Genomic DNA, 14,080 nt, shown 5'->3' with positions numbered 1-14,080 from the left:
GGCACTTTTCTATATTCTGCTATTTTACTTCCTTTACTTACAGAGGTCAAAGCTTTAGGGTGTCAATGCTTTTTCTGTCTATAACCTGTTATAGAAGACAGCTTTATTCAGTACTGTGTTCTTCTGTTGATAACTGGTAGAAGAGCATTCAGTACTGCTGTTGTTATTGCCATGCACTAGGATGGGACATCTTAGCCATTCAGAATTACATTTTCTTGCAGAATCTCCTCATCTGTTTGTGAAGGTTCTCTCTGTGAGCCAGAACAAGGGAAAATCAAACTTCTGGCTCACGCAGAGAGTCTTCATGGATTGATGCCTTGTGAATGTAGGGAAAGCTCATTCTTTCAATTTTGGACACACTCAGGACAAAATATGTCCCAACACAACTATTGCTTTTTTTCACTGAAGTAGTTTTTGTTTCAGCCAATGTAATATAATGGGACATCTAACACACACACACACACACACACACACAAATACCCCATGCTGGGTGGGGTGGGGTACATGTTTCAGTAAACTATGATGCAGTACCGTCTTTTTCCATCTCTGGCGGATTGCCCGGCTGCGACCTTACCTTGACACAGGGGCACTCACCACCTTAGTATATGCGCTTGTAATCTCTAGATTAGATCACTGTAACACGCTCTACGTGGGGCTTCCTTTGAGGCTGATGCGGAAACTTCAGGTGGTGCAGAATGTGGCGGCCAGACTCCTTACTGGAGTGAGAAAGTACCATCATATTTCTCCTACTCTGGCCATGCTGCACTGGCTGCCCATCTGCTTCCGCATTGACTTCAAAGTGTTAATGCTTACCTATAAGGCCTTAAACGGTTTAGGACCTCAATACTTGGCGGAACGCCTGCTTCCACCTAGATCTACTCGGATCACCTGCATGAGTCAGGAGGTGAGGCTGAGGAGCCTAACGCCGAGGGAGGCCCGGAAGGAAAGGACACGAAACCAGGCCTTCTCGGCGGTGGCTCCTCGCCTCTGGAATAACCTTGCTCTGGCGATTCGTGCGGCCCCTACGCTGGGCACTTTTAAGAGACAACTAAAGACATGGCTGTACGTCCAGGCCTTCCCTCCTGTCAATACTTAATTTTCTTTCCTTTTCTCATTGTTTTTGTTCTATTATTGCATGTATCACACTTGGTTTGTTAAATTTTATGGTTTATTGTATACTCCTCGTTGCAAGCCGCCCAGAGTGGTCGACCAGACCAGATGGGCGGGATATAAATAAATAAATAAATAAATAAATAAATAAATAAATAAATAAATAAATAAATAAATAAATAAATAAATAAATAAATAAATAAATAAGAGCAGAAACGAGATGCTTTGGATAGCAATAGGTTGGCCCCAATCAAATGGGCCAATCAGATTTTCAGTGGGGCAAGGAAATATGCATAGTGTATAGGACCCTAACCACACTTCTAGCCCTACTGCTAGCCTTCAATTCAATAATAACCCTACTGCTAACCCTGAATTCACACTGAGGTGAGAAAATACCCCTCAACTCACTCAGTACAAAAATAATAACCATGTTCTGCTGAAAAGATTTAGTTCATAATAAAATGAACATTAGAACCCATGAATGCATTATTGTGGACAATGAGATTGGTTCTAGGGAAGAACAGATCAATCTATTTCTACTCTATGTAAATTGTGCACGAGTTCAGTCATAAATCTTTTCTGTCCTATTTTCAGCAAATTAAAAAACACATGTATACAAAATTTTATGTTTAACATATACTGTATACAGTTCCATTAAAAATAACTATTTTTGTATGTGCTTTTTTGAGATGAAAGTTCCATTGCACATTTGGGATCCGTTTGGGAAGGATGAATTCGGTAGTTTTGCTCAAAGCTGCAGACTTAATTAAATTCTACAGCATCTTAACCTGTGGCATACGTTCCACAACACAACAGCAATATTAAGACCATAGAGTGTATATAAAGGTAAAGGTAAAGGTAAAGGTAAAGGTTCCCCTTGACAATTTGTCCCATCATGTCTGATTCTAGGGGGTGGTGCTAATCTCCCATAGAGCTAGCGTTTGTCCAAAGACAATCTTCCATGGTCACGCGGTCAACGTGACTAGACACGGAATGCCATTACCTTCCCACCATGGTGGTACCTATTTATCTACTCGCATTTTGCATGCTTTTGAACCACTAGGTTGGTAGGAGCTGGGACAAGCAATGGGGGCTCACTCATTCGCGTTGATTCGATCTTATGACTGCAGGTCTTCTGACCTTGCAGCACAGAGGCTTCTGTGGTTTAACCCACAGCGTCACCACATCCCTTTGTATATGAGGTGTATATAGATGGGGCTAATGGTCTGGTTATGTTCCACACCAGCATCAGAGACTCTGTAAAGTAAGGAAACGCAACCATAGGGAAAATTAACCATTCTGATCAAATACACAGCATCCTATCTAAAGCAATAGGTGTACAATATGAACAGAATGTGAACTGTTAATGGAGTGACACATCACTGACGACAACTAGTAAGCTGCAACTAGGGTAGGGCCATTAAATCAACAGAATTTGCAAATGAGTTGACTCACCAAATCTCTACTGACTCAGTGGGTCCATCACTGTGTATATAACTCAGAACAAACATAAAGGGTTGTAGGGAAAACTTAGAAGATTGGATAAACTTTTAAATAGTATATGTTTATCCTATAAATGGCAATCAAATTGTTGTATTCTGATTTATCTGCTGTTGAGTTAGAGTCAAGTAGCTGTGGATTTACAGTAAGTGCATTATTTTTGTAATGCCACTAGCACTTCCGTGCATAACCGACCTTTCTCTGATCTATAATCATGTTTGCTTACAGAAGTTGAAAGCTCATAAATTATTCTTTAATACTCCTGCATATTACATATTCTCAAGGAAATGTTTGCCTTTTTTTATATTTTGGAAAAAGCTCCCCTGAGCCCAGACTCATAATTAATATTGACATGTGTGCTTGCATATTATAGCTCCCTTTTATTGTATAAACATACATAATAGGGAGAAACAAACCAAGTTTAAAATGAATATTCTATAAATACACCACTTAAAATACAGATACTTCAAACCCGCAAACATTCACATACTGTGCCATTAGTGATCTAAGTGATATTTGAGTACATTTATTTCTTTTTCTGCCTAAATATTTTAGAGCATATACAAAGACCACACCCTATAGAAAGTTAGGAGTGTTTTAGAAAACCTACTAAAATTAACAGAGATTAAGGCCTAATCCAATTGTTAATCCCAATGGGAGTATACCCATTGAATCAATGGCATTTGAGAAAATCAACAGTTCTATTACATCTTATTGATTCAATAGGTCTATTCTTGGATTAAAAATCTGTTGGGACTCACAGATGGACTTAGATAATTGGTGTTTAACTCTGAATTTTAAATTCTCATGGGAAATAATACTGACCATAAAAACAGGAATAGCAACTTTATTCTGCATCATCTTCTACAAACTTCACTTTAAGAAAAATCTTCTGATGATTATTTAATTCTGAGTTCTTGGGATGTTATCCTGAATATAATCCAAGTCATCTGTAAGTCAGCATGATTCGCTTTAATAGGACAGTGATACATTTAGCAGTTCAAGTTAATCATTTGTTTGCCATTTCTCTTTCCATGCACAGAATAAATGGATGAAGAATAATGAATACAGGTTTGGATTACTCACTGGAATCACACAGAACTACACTCAGCAGGAAGTGAAAGAAACAGAGTCATACATTTGTTTAGCATCGTGATCAAAGGATACAGAAGGTATCACGCATATCTGATGGAACTGACTGCCATACAGAGCAGGGATGTTCTCTAGTTGAGATTGACCTTTAAAATATTAGATAAATTCACGGAGGAGAAACCTGTCAATGGTTACCAGCCATGATGGTTATATGAATCTTCTGTGTTGCTTAAGCTATATGATCCTCAGCACTCTCTGCTGGATTGCACAAAACAAAGTGGAAACTTGATTGCACTGATGTATAGCAACCTGACTAAGGCTTTTGAGCTAGATATGATCATCAAGAGAAAGTTCACAATTGCCACTCCCCAATAGATTCTGGTCTTCACCACCCTGTTGCTCCTCAGGATCTGCCAGCTGAAATGACTTCCCCATTTTGCCTAATGGTAGGGCTGGCCCTGTCAAGCATGTGGCATGATAACTGTCATTTTAGAAGTGTTAGCCTGTGCTAGCAGATCAGGTAAAAACAAAATAAAAATTAAAAAAAGACAAAAGACAAAAATGTTCTGGCACTCTTATATATTAATGAGAGCTTTCCGGGACAAATCCACTTCCTCAGACCAGATCTTCCTCATGTCTAAGGAACTGGACTTGTCCATGAAAGCTCACATTAAAATATAGCAGTTAGTCCCAAGGTGCCTATTTTTATTTTTATTTTGCTTTTGCCTAATACGGCGAGATAATAATGTTATAATTCTTGTGTTAAATGAAGAACAGGAAGGAGAGGAAGGGCGCAATAAAGGTGAAAGGGTCTACTGGGAGAGGCAGAATGCCAGACATGATCAGGAGTTCTTAATTCCTGTTTCATCCCTCCTTCATTCAGAGGATCACAGAAACAAAAGCATTTTTGTTTGTGCCAGTATGTGAAAATGGTTGTTCAACAGAGACATGGTATCTCATGAATGGCACAAGATAACAAACCTTTTTTGGTTGAAACACTGCAGGTTTTTGTTCACCTATTTTGGGATAACAACATGATGATCTCAGGGTTTTTTTCTCAGGGTAACAACATGTAATCTTTTAACCATTCTCTGGAAGGAAATGTAAGAAAGAAGCATACTGCCCCAGAATATACAATCATGCTTCTCAATTATAACAATGCTGCAGTTTCCTTAAATGAATTTCTAAACTCTTTCTGTACTTTGCCTTCGAAAAGCTCCTTTGCATTTCAGAAAGACACCTCTAAGTCTAACATTAAATGTACTATTGATCGATTTCAGGAGGGGCGGACATGAAAAAAAAAGTACTGCTCTCAGAAACTTCAAAAGAGCTTTTGCCTAGGACATATCCAGCTGTAGAACTGGCAAGTCTCCACCCTCATGGTCAGATCTAAGAGACCATAAAAGCACTATCATTTTTCAAGCGTTCACATTTGCTGTTTGGGGCATCTGGCAGTAAATCAACTCTGTGGAACAATATGTCTCATTCTCAAGTAGTACTGCAGAAAAACTTATCTGATCATTTGGTATATCATCTGAGAGCTGTTGAGAATAACAGGCTATCACCTGTAGCAAAGCACCCTAGCACAGATGGAGACAGTACTTAGCAGCCATTTTGGGTAACATGTGTTTCTGCTAGAGAAACACGTAACATGTGTTTCTGCTACAGAAACATATGCAGCAAGAGAACAGAAAGGGCCAGAATTTATCTTCTACTGTGGTATCTTTGAACCTTTTTGGATGAGCACTGACTGTTAAGGATCAAAACGTTCTGTTTTCCAGCCTAAAGGTAAATCATCTTTCTTCAGCAGGCATCAAAGGGAGACACTAGCCATGAACTAGACCACGAATCCTGTCTGCTGGCAGAATCCCTCCCTATCTTCTAATATTTTTCTCATGATGCTGTTAGTCCTCTTGAATAAAGGAAAATATCCTACTTTCTAGTAGCACATAATAGGGACACATTTCTGAACTAAAGAAACCTGAACTACTCAGGAGTCCCATGATTGATTAACATATAAAAGAAAACAATACATTCAATATTATATATATGACTAATTTAGGCATGTTCATTGTATGGTCATAAACTCAGCACCTGGCATACACAGATTTTCTGTCCACATTTTCAAGAGAGGACATTGCTTGACATTAATAGCCCTCAAGTGTTTTCACACTTATAGTAGTAAGGGTGCTACTACTTGGATTTATTTATTTATTTTGCAACCTCGCATGTTGGCGTGACTGTCAGTCTGTCCAGCACTAACTAAATAGCTCATCTTACCTCTGAATTCAGCCATGTTTTCTTAGTTTGCTGATTGATCTGTTCAGAACTGTCAGTAAAGAAAATGGTTCTTATTCTTTCTTCTATTAACGTCTCAGAGTGTTACTGAGACTGAAAAGGCCAGCTAATAAGAAAAGAAGTGGACGAATCTGGGGAACTTCAAGCTATATTCTGCTCTGTGAATCCCTGCACCTCTGCTGTGCAGCTACAAGAATTTAACCAGAAATCCAAAACTTCACAGCAGAAATAAGTGAGTCACCTCAGGCCATAAAATTTATACAACTACAAGGTTGGGGTGTCTTAGACACGCATCAAACTTCTCAAAATCAGTTCATTCTCAATTAATCACCTTATCTGTTCAACACATAATATCCCAGATTATTTCCTTCCTAGATCCCTCCTTCCCAAATTATTTTTTTTTTGTAATTTAGCACCAATACTCCCACCTCCCCTTGACCCCCCCAGAGAAAAATACCAGTTTTACTTCCTGCCCAAGCAATATAGCCAGATTCTTTCTCTCTCTTTTTTTTTAAGTCCACACAGCAACTACTCAATAGTTCTATTCATTATATTTTCCTGTGACAGCATTGGGACTGTTCATCCAGACTTATAGATATGGTATATGGATCGTTGATGACACAGTTTGGATTGGAAAAAAAGATCTCATCTGCAAGTGTTCCTACTAGAACGATTCATCCTTCCCCTTTAAGAACGGTCACACAACTTTTTGGCTTAGTAATAGGGCATGCATTATTTTTGGCATGCTCACAGTTTAGCCAGAAGTCTGCAGCAACCTCAGCTTCCGTTTGCCATCATAGCTGCAGGTTCTGAGGGAGAAGGAGAGAAAGTGGAGGGAGAACCAGGGAAGGGAAGCAGGGAGGGAGAGAGAAAACTGAACCGCACCAACAAAGGGAGGGAGGAGCAATGTAAAAAAAAAATTCACTTCCCCTGACCCTTTGGAGATGATCAGGGGAAGTGCTTAACTGACAGCTGATCAGGCTTCAAGAGGTCATTTGCTGTTCAGACAGGAGGAGCATGCCAAATGGCATATTGCTCCCCCCACAACAGACACTTTATACCCTGATCTATCCCCACACCCAAAACAGCCAGTCTGGACAGGCCTCTATGCTCCTCCAAATGTTTTGGGACACACATTCCAATCAGTTATCACGAGTATAGTTCCTCAACCTCCAAAGGGTGGCAGATTTCCACCAGATTCTACTGATCTAGAGAGAAACAGGTACAGTTACAAAACAGAACAAAATACTATGTGACACAACACAAAGCCGTGTTGTTCTCCATCCAGCACAAGATGTGTTTTATCTCATGTAAAAGGGGATGCCCTTGGAGGGAATCTTAATGTATGAATTCCTTCAGCTTCCCATATGAAACCTTAGGAGATGGAACTGGCACCTCCAGGTATCTACACCTCAAATATAAAATAGTGCTTTGTAAATTCCTGCTTTGTAGAATAGTGCTTAATCCCTGCAGACGCTTGTGGCTGCCTCTATGCTAATAAACATCAGGAAACACATTTTTAGGTTCTCTTGAGTTATTCTAACATGAAAACGTTTGAAAACATGGAACTGAGACACTATTTCTTTTCTCGATAACTGCATCTCCTTCTAAAAATGAGGAAGGTAGCTTGGGAATAGCCTCCATTCCCACTCTACTTATAGGCATAATTAGAAATATATAATCTCGGATAGATTTCTGGTGTGTAATTAACAGCACACCTTCCGTAAGATAAGAGTTGAGGACCTTTTTGGTAAATCATGCAGCATACATTGCTTTTCAGAAAAAGAGGTAGCTATTTAAAGTTCAGATGAAGTCTGACTGAAAAATAAAAAATTCCATACTTGAACCACAAACCCTTGTGTTCAGTGTATTGGAATGGAACCAAGAATGCGTTTAAAATAACTATTAGAATTGTATATATATTAAAATCAGGGTCTTGTTTCATGAACAATGATTTGGGTTTTGTTGAGAATAGTTGGTCACTTTGTGGGATTAGAACATGAAATTCATACTGCTTTGGCTGTTTTCTCAAATGCCCCAGACAATTTTTTGTGTGTGTCAGCATTGTGAATACAGCTGGTTTAAAACTAAGTGGCTCGATTTAGGAATTGATTTCTATACATTTGATACAAAAAAACTTAACAAAGGCCAGAAGGATCCCACAGAATATAAAGACTGCAAGCCAAAAGGTATGAAGCAAGAAAAAATGAGGAAGATATGACCCTTTCCCCCTAGAAAGAAACAGGAAATGAGATCTCCCTCACACTCACACTATCTTTGGTCTAAATGAACAACAGAAACCTAGAGTGGTAGGCTGGACAACGTTACAACTGCAAAAGGGATTTCTCCTTGCAGAGAAATCTTGCTGTGAGAAGAAGTGAGAAAGCCAAAATGAGAAGCTGCAAGATTCAAATCTATAAAACACATAGGGACAAAGCCATCCCTACCATTAGGTGCCGTGAGGCAACCTCCCTAAGCAGCAGTGTCTGAGAGACAGTGGCAGCAGCTCATTGCTGTTTTTCTGAACCCTTGGCCATCATCCTCTAATCAAAGCAAAGCAATGGCACATAGCCTGTTCTGGACTCCCTAAAGCAGTGGTTCTTAACCTTGGGTTACTCAGGTGTTTTTGAACTGCAACTCCCAGAAACCCCAGCCAGCATGGCTGGTGGTGAAGGCTTCTGGGAGTTGCAGTCCAAAAGCACCTGAAGGTTAAGAACCACTGCCCTAAAGTACACACCTGCTTTCAGTCATAAAGACACATCCACTAATGGAAGACACTTCCCCATAATTTCTAGCACTGAAGCAAAATTCAACTGCCAGTCCAATTGACCTCTGTATATGGAATAGAAGGGAAGCCAAATGTCTTGGGGTGGCTCTGGACACTGGTATTCCTAACCCCACAAAATATTCACTGTAGTTTCTCTTTTAGCATAAACTATACAAGAAATTTATCTGAATCTCAAATGGAATTAGTTTGTTTTAGACCTATTCAGATCAAATCTGAGGTCGACTGAATTGGTCCAAATAGGATTTCAATCCAATCTCGGTCAATCCAAATTGATCCAGTGATTCCTACAGCAAAACAGTGGTTCCCAAACTTGGGTAACACAGGTGCCCTTGGACTACAACTCCCAGAAACTGTGGCCAGCACATTACCATTTTCATGAACACTCATTCAGATAGATAGATAGAGAGAGAGAGAGAGAGAGAGAGAGACAGAGAGACAGAGAGACAGAGAGACAGAGAGACAGAGAGACAGACATTTTAATTTCCCAACACAAATCCAACAAATTTGGATTTCTAAATTTATATTTACATTTGAGTGAATATAAATCCGATCAACTGCAAATTGTTCTGAACTGAATTACTGTATTTTTCGCACCATAAGATGCACTTTTCCCCCACAAAACAGGGGGGATGGAAAGTCTGTGCGTCTTATGGAGAGAAGAAAACAGATTATATTTTCCTGTTTTCTTCTCCTAAAAAATTGGTGCGTCTTATGGAAAGGTGCGTCTTATGGGTCTTGACTCAAATCAGGGGACCCCTGTAGAGACCTTCGGGAGCCTTTTCCAGTTTATTTCTGTCATCTCAATGTACCAATAAGCACAATTCTAACAGACACACAACCATTTACTAAATGTTAGGATCATTTAAAAAAAAATCTTACATACATTTCCTTTAAATTGTATTCAGAGGATGTACTTGCTGTAGAAACACAGGATATTCTTATCTTGAATCTCCTGTCTATAAATACCTTATATAGCAATAATCAAGACAACTAAAACAATGCATGTGTTTTGCATCAGTGGGTTATTTATTTTGGGTGTTACTCACTGCTACACTTCCTTCAGGGAGTTTTGCCGGCTGAACTTTGTATGGCATCTTCTTTACTTCAAATGACACATTGACGGAAAGGGAATAGTGGCCATTTTTCCTCTGAAGAATAAAACAGAGATGGGAGCGTTTTTTTTAAAAAAAGTTCTTTCCCCGTACATCAAACTATTAAAGGTTTAACAATATTGTTATTGATGCTTTGATGCTACCAAACATTGCAGCAGGATACCATGTTGGACAGCAGTTTCAGTTGGCCAATGAGGCCATATAGATTTTGAGTAACAAGAATTGCAGAGATCAAGAATTTTGGAAGGAACTCAACAGAGTCCACCATTATTTCTTTATATAAATGAGGCTCACTAACTACCAAGAGAAAGACGACTGAAGTACTTCCTATAACTTGAATGTTACCCCATTCTGAATATTACATCTCAGCATTTGACAGTGCACCCTGTTTGTTTTTTATGTGGTCACATTTTCAGTCCTAGCTCTAGGCTTTCAGCCAGCTTTATGGTCTTGAAACAGGCCAAGGTTCCCGTAGTCTATACTGCGAAGGCAACAGGACTTAAGCTTCTAGAAATGCCACCCACAGCACTTTGCTTCACTTTTTTTTTACTGTTGATGGTTATCACTTTTTTAAAAAATCCTAATGTATTCATTTTGTCTTTTCTGCCTCTATCCACCACCTGGCACCTCCCTCCTTTGCTCTCAGTTCCTCCTGTTGCCACATTTCAACAGTGTATGCAACACTGGAGCCTCCCTGCCCCCTTGATGAGTGGTAGCACAGAACTAATCTAGATTATTTATACAAATGGTTCTTAATTCAACAGTCTAGTCTATCAAAGAATGGATTTTTCAGTTCCCATTAATGAACTTAGTCCTTTAAAATTAACTAATCTGATTTCCATAATTAAAAAAAAAGCATTTGTAGGCGTCTGATCAGGAGGACCCTACTATCAGCATCAAAGCATATGGGGAGCATTATAGTACCAAACTGCACTGCTAATACAAAGCAGTACAAGGGGTTCATGAGGCACAAAAAAGGTGCAGGAACTCATGCAGACATCATGGTACCAAGTGAGATAAGAGGAACATCCTCTGGATGGTGACATTTCCAAAACAATGAGAAAATAACCATGTTCTAAAGGCGGAACAAATGCTATGTTTGAAAGATATCTAAGTGACCTCTTTGCTTGCTCAGTCTGTTACCCAGATGCTAAGTGTTGATGGGCAATTTCAAGGCTCCTGTTCTACCCTTTCTGGTTCTTTAAAATATAGGGTGCCTGCAAAAAAGGTATTGCCATTTAAAAGAGGACATATGGCTCCCTTAAACCAGCCTCCATTCATTGCAAGTTGCTACCAAACTTTTCATAGTCTCCCATGATCAATTCTACTGTTCAGGTTTTTTTTTACTTGTCTTATATTTTCTCTATATTGCTCAGTGTGGTCCAGATTCCCACAACCTCGTGTCCTCCAAAGGTGTTGCTGAACTACATCTCCCTTCCTCATCTGCAGGCATGGCCATTGGTTCTGATGGGTGGGGATGATGAGTTTTATAGTCAAATGCACCTGGAGGACAACAGGTTGCCCTAGTCCATTCACCTTTCTTAAACAAGACTCTGCTCTGCTTCAGGAGCAAAATCCAGACAACATTCAGGTGAATTATCATTGCTTATTTATTCTCAAAAGCTGCTTCAGATTTTGGCAGCAATAGTTTGCAGGCTGGCAGCATGCTCAAGAAACTAACTGGCACAGTCTCTATTATATAAAGCTCACTTTCCACTTAATATCATAAAGGACTTATGAAGAAAATCTATCTAAAAGTGGAAAAGATGAGAGAATTGAAATACACATATTATTCTGAAAGTATACTCTATGTACAAAGTAATACAATACTCCCCATTTTCTGGCACATTAGACCTTGTTAGCATCGCAGAAAATCATTGTGTTTCATATTTTGCTTTTCCCCTTAGTTTTTGTTTTGGCAAAAGCCCATTTTTGAAACTTTATTGTCCAGTTTATATCCTGCACCTGGGAAAAAATCTACTGTGTTTCGAAGGAGGATCTTTCTTCCTTGCTCTTTGCTCTGGGACAGATTCTGGGGCTCTCTTTTATACATTTTCAATGAGGCCACAGCATTCTCATCTCACCAGTGCAAAATGTTTATATTCTCTGGAATTTCCTGCAGCATCAGCCTGCTCCCCCATTATTTCTGTGATACTTTCTCCCTCTGCAGCTGCTGTTCAGAGCAGGCCTCCCTAAGTTATTTTATCGCTCATCAGTGAAGAGGATTTATGAGTACACTAATCCCTGACCTTTGCCCTTGAGGGTGGGGCTTATCCAAACATACACTCATTTGACGGAACATGTGACATTGGGAAATTTACCACTGTCCCTTACAGCTAAAAGCTTAGTCGCCTTTCCTTTTCCTTTCCTTAAGTTACTAGAAGTCTGTTGGCCAACTTTCTTCTTTAATTTGCATCATAAATGTAAAGGCTTTAGACATTTGGTTGCTAAGGCCAAAACAAAACAAATATTTGCAGAGCTGTAGAAGGATTCAGGAAAGAGAGAAATTCAGCCCTTTCATAAGGCAGTGAGGTATCGTGTGAAGTAGCAGATTTTGAGTATCACAAAAACTGAGTTTATAATTAGTTACTAATTTTGTTATTAATGGACAGAATCCAATTTTAAAAAATACAGCAGTGTAACTCCATCCGTATAAATCTCAGCAGTGCATTGCCACTAGTAAAGAAGTCAGTCCAAGTATTTGCTGCCATGCACTGAGTTGTGTAACTACCATATTTTTCGCACTATAAGACACACTTTTTTCCACAAAACAGGGGGGTGGAAAGTCTGTGCATCTTATGGAGCAAAGAAAACAGATTATTTTTTCCTGTTTTCTTCTCCTAAAAATTTGGTGCGACTTATGGAGAGGTGCGTCTTATGGAGCGAAAAATACGGTAATTTGTACAGCAAGTGCCTACACCAACTTCATAACTAGTGGCAATTTGCTGCTGAGATTTAAGCTGGTACATTTAACAATAGCAGGGTTAAGAAGTAGGATTCTGCCCATTGACACTTTGATGCCAAGAAGGGGGAGAGACTCTTCTGGAATTTTGTACCAAGATTATTTGCCCGGCTTGAACTATGATGCATCTTCAAGCCTGGGCAACAGGCTCTGCACATTTCTAGTTAATGTTAGGACCAACAGGCTCATCATAAAAGTATATGTATGTGTGTTGCATTTGTTAAAAAAAAGTCAGTGGCAAGGAGAGAAGAGTGAGGAGACAGCCATTCAGTTGGGGCCAATGTGCCATGTCAAGCAAGGCAGGAAGGGGAGCACCAGCATTTTAGCTCATGCATGAGCCTTCTTATTGTACAAGCCCTGACAGCAATGGTGCCAGACTGGGTGGAGGGAGGACCAAAACAATTTCCCCAAGTACTTGGGGGAAGTCTTCCAAAAGTCATAGGAGCAGCACAGGGCCTGGGGGGAAAGATCCATCTATGTCATATGTGTTGCAGGTACAGCAGAAAGCAAGTTCTAACAGTGGCAATCCCTGTAGCTGCTGAGTGCATTTAAGCCATCTAACCAGGGGCTGGAAGATGTTTGTCTTCCTGACTCTGGGTTGCTGCATTATCTGGCTAACTGGTTTTTAATCCAGATTCTGGAAGCATCTACCTGTATTCTCCTCATGTTCATTTCCAAAGTAAGCTAGCCGAGAAACAAACTCGTGCATGTCATGTTCCACGGCACCACAAAGAACCACCTCCCAAGTCTCAGGGTTTGGCTTTAAAATCTCATGTCCTGTGGTGCTGCTAACAACACTAGCTGCAAATTTAGAAATCATTGCTACAATTTAAACAGACCATATAGTAGAAATAGTGGGGAAGACTGTGGCCAGATGGAGGCACATTGAGGAGTTGAGCTTCCAACGTCTGGCTCTGCAATCTGATACCTAAACCACCGAGCTATCCAGCAGTTAAGAACATAACAATTGCAGCAGTATTGTTGGAACTAAACACAAAGAAGCTGAGACAATTATTCTAACAGTAGCTGAATATTGTAACAATTTAGAGTGGGACATTCAGGAAAAAAAAATTAAACCCCACAGTTTCCTGGGAACTCCCACCCCCTAGGCTGAATAATAGGTCTTCGAGCTGTCAAAAGGAGGAGGAGGTAGAGCAGATCTCTTAACTCCATGCCATTCCCTTGCCACGTCTTCATAGCTTTTTCAAAATGTGCCAG

At 39.8% G+C, this 14,080-nt stretch overlaps 1 protein-coding gene across 3 annotated transcripts in view; it reads right to left on the bottom strand.

The window, feature by feature from the left end:
• Positions 1-14,080, bottom strand: part of ITGA8 (integrin subunit alpha 8) — a 140,707-nt gene that overhangs the window by 20,198 nt on the left and 106,429 nt on the right. For 2 of the 3 annotated variants that reach the window (XM_020806655.3, XM_073003122.2), the window contains one exon: positions 9,835-9,936. The exons of the other annotated variant lie outside the window; for it this stretch is intronic. In XM_020806655.3, the coding sequence (XP_020662314.3) occupies positions 9,835-9,936 (102 nt within the window). The remainder of the gene's footprint in view (positions 1-9,834; positions 9,937-14,080) is intronic. 3 annotated transcript variants of the gene reach the window in all.

The sequence above is a fragment of the Pogona vitticeps genome, chromosome 6 (assembly GCF_051106095.1).
Source record: "Pogona vitticeps strain Pit_001003342236 chromosome 6, PviZW2.1, whole genome shotgun sequence".
In the NCBI taxonomy this organism is placed as follows: Eukaryota; Metazoa; Chordata; class Lepidosauria; order Squamata; family Agamidae; genus Pogona; species Pogona vitticeps.
Note: the sequence above shows the minus strand (reverse complement) of the source record. Positions and strands in the feature narration are given on the sequence as shown.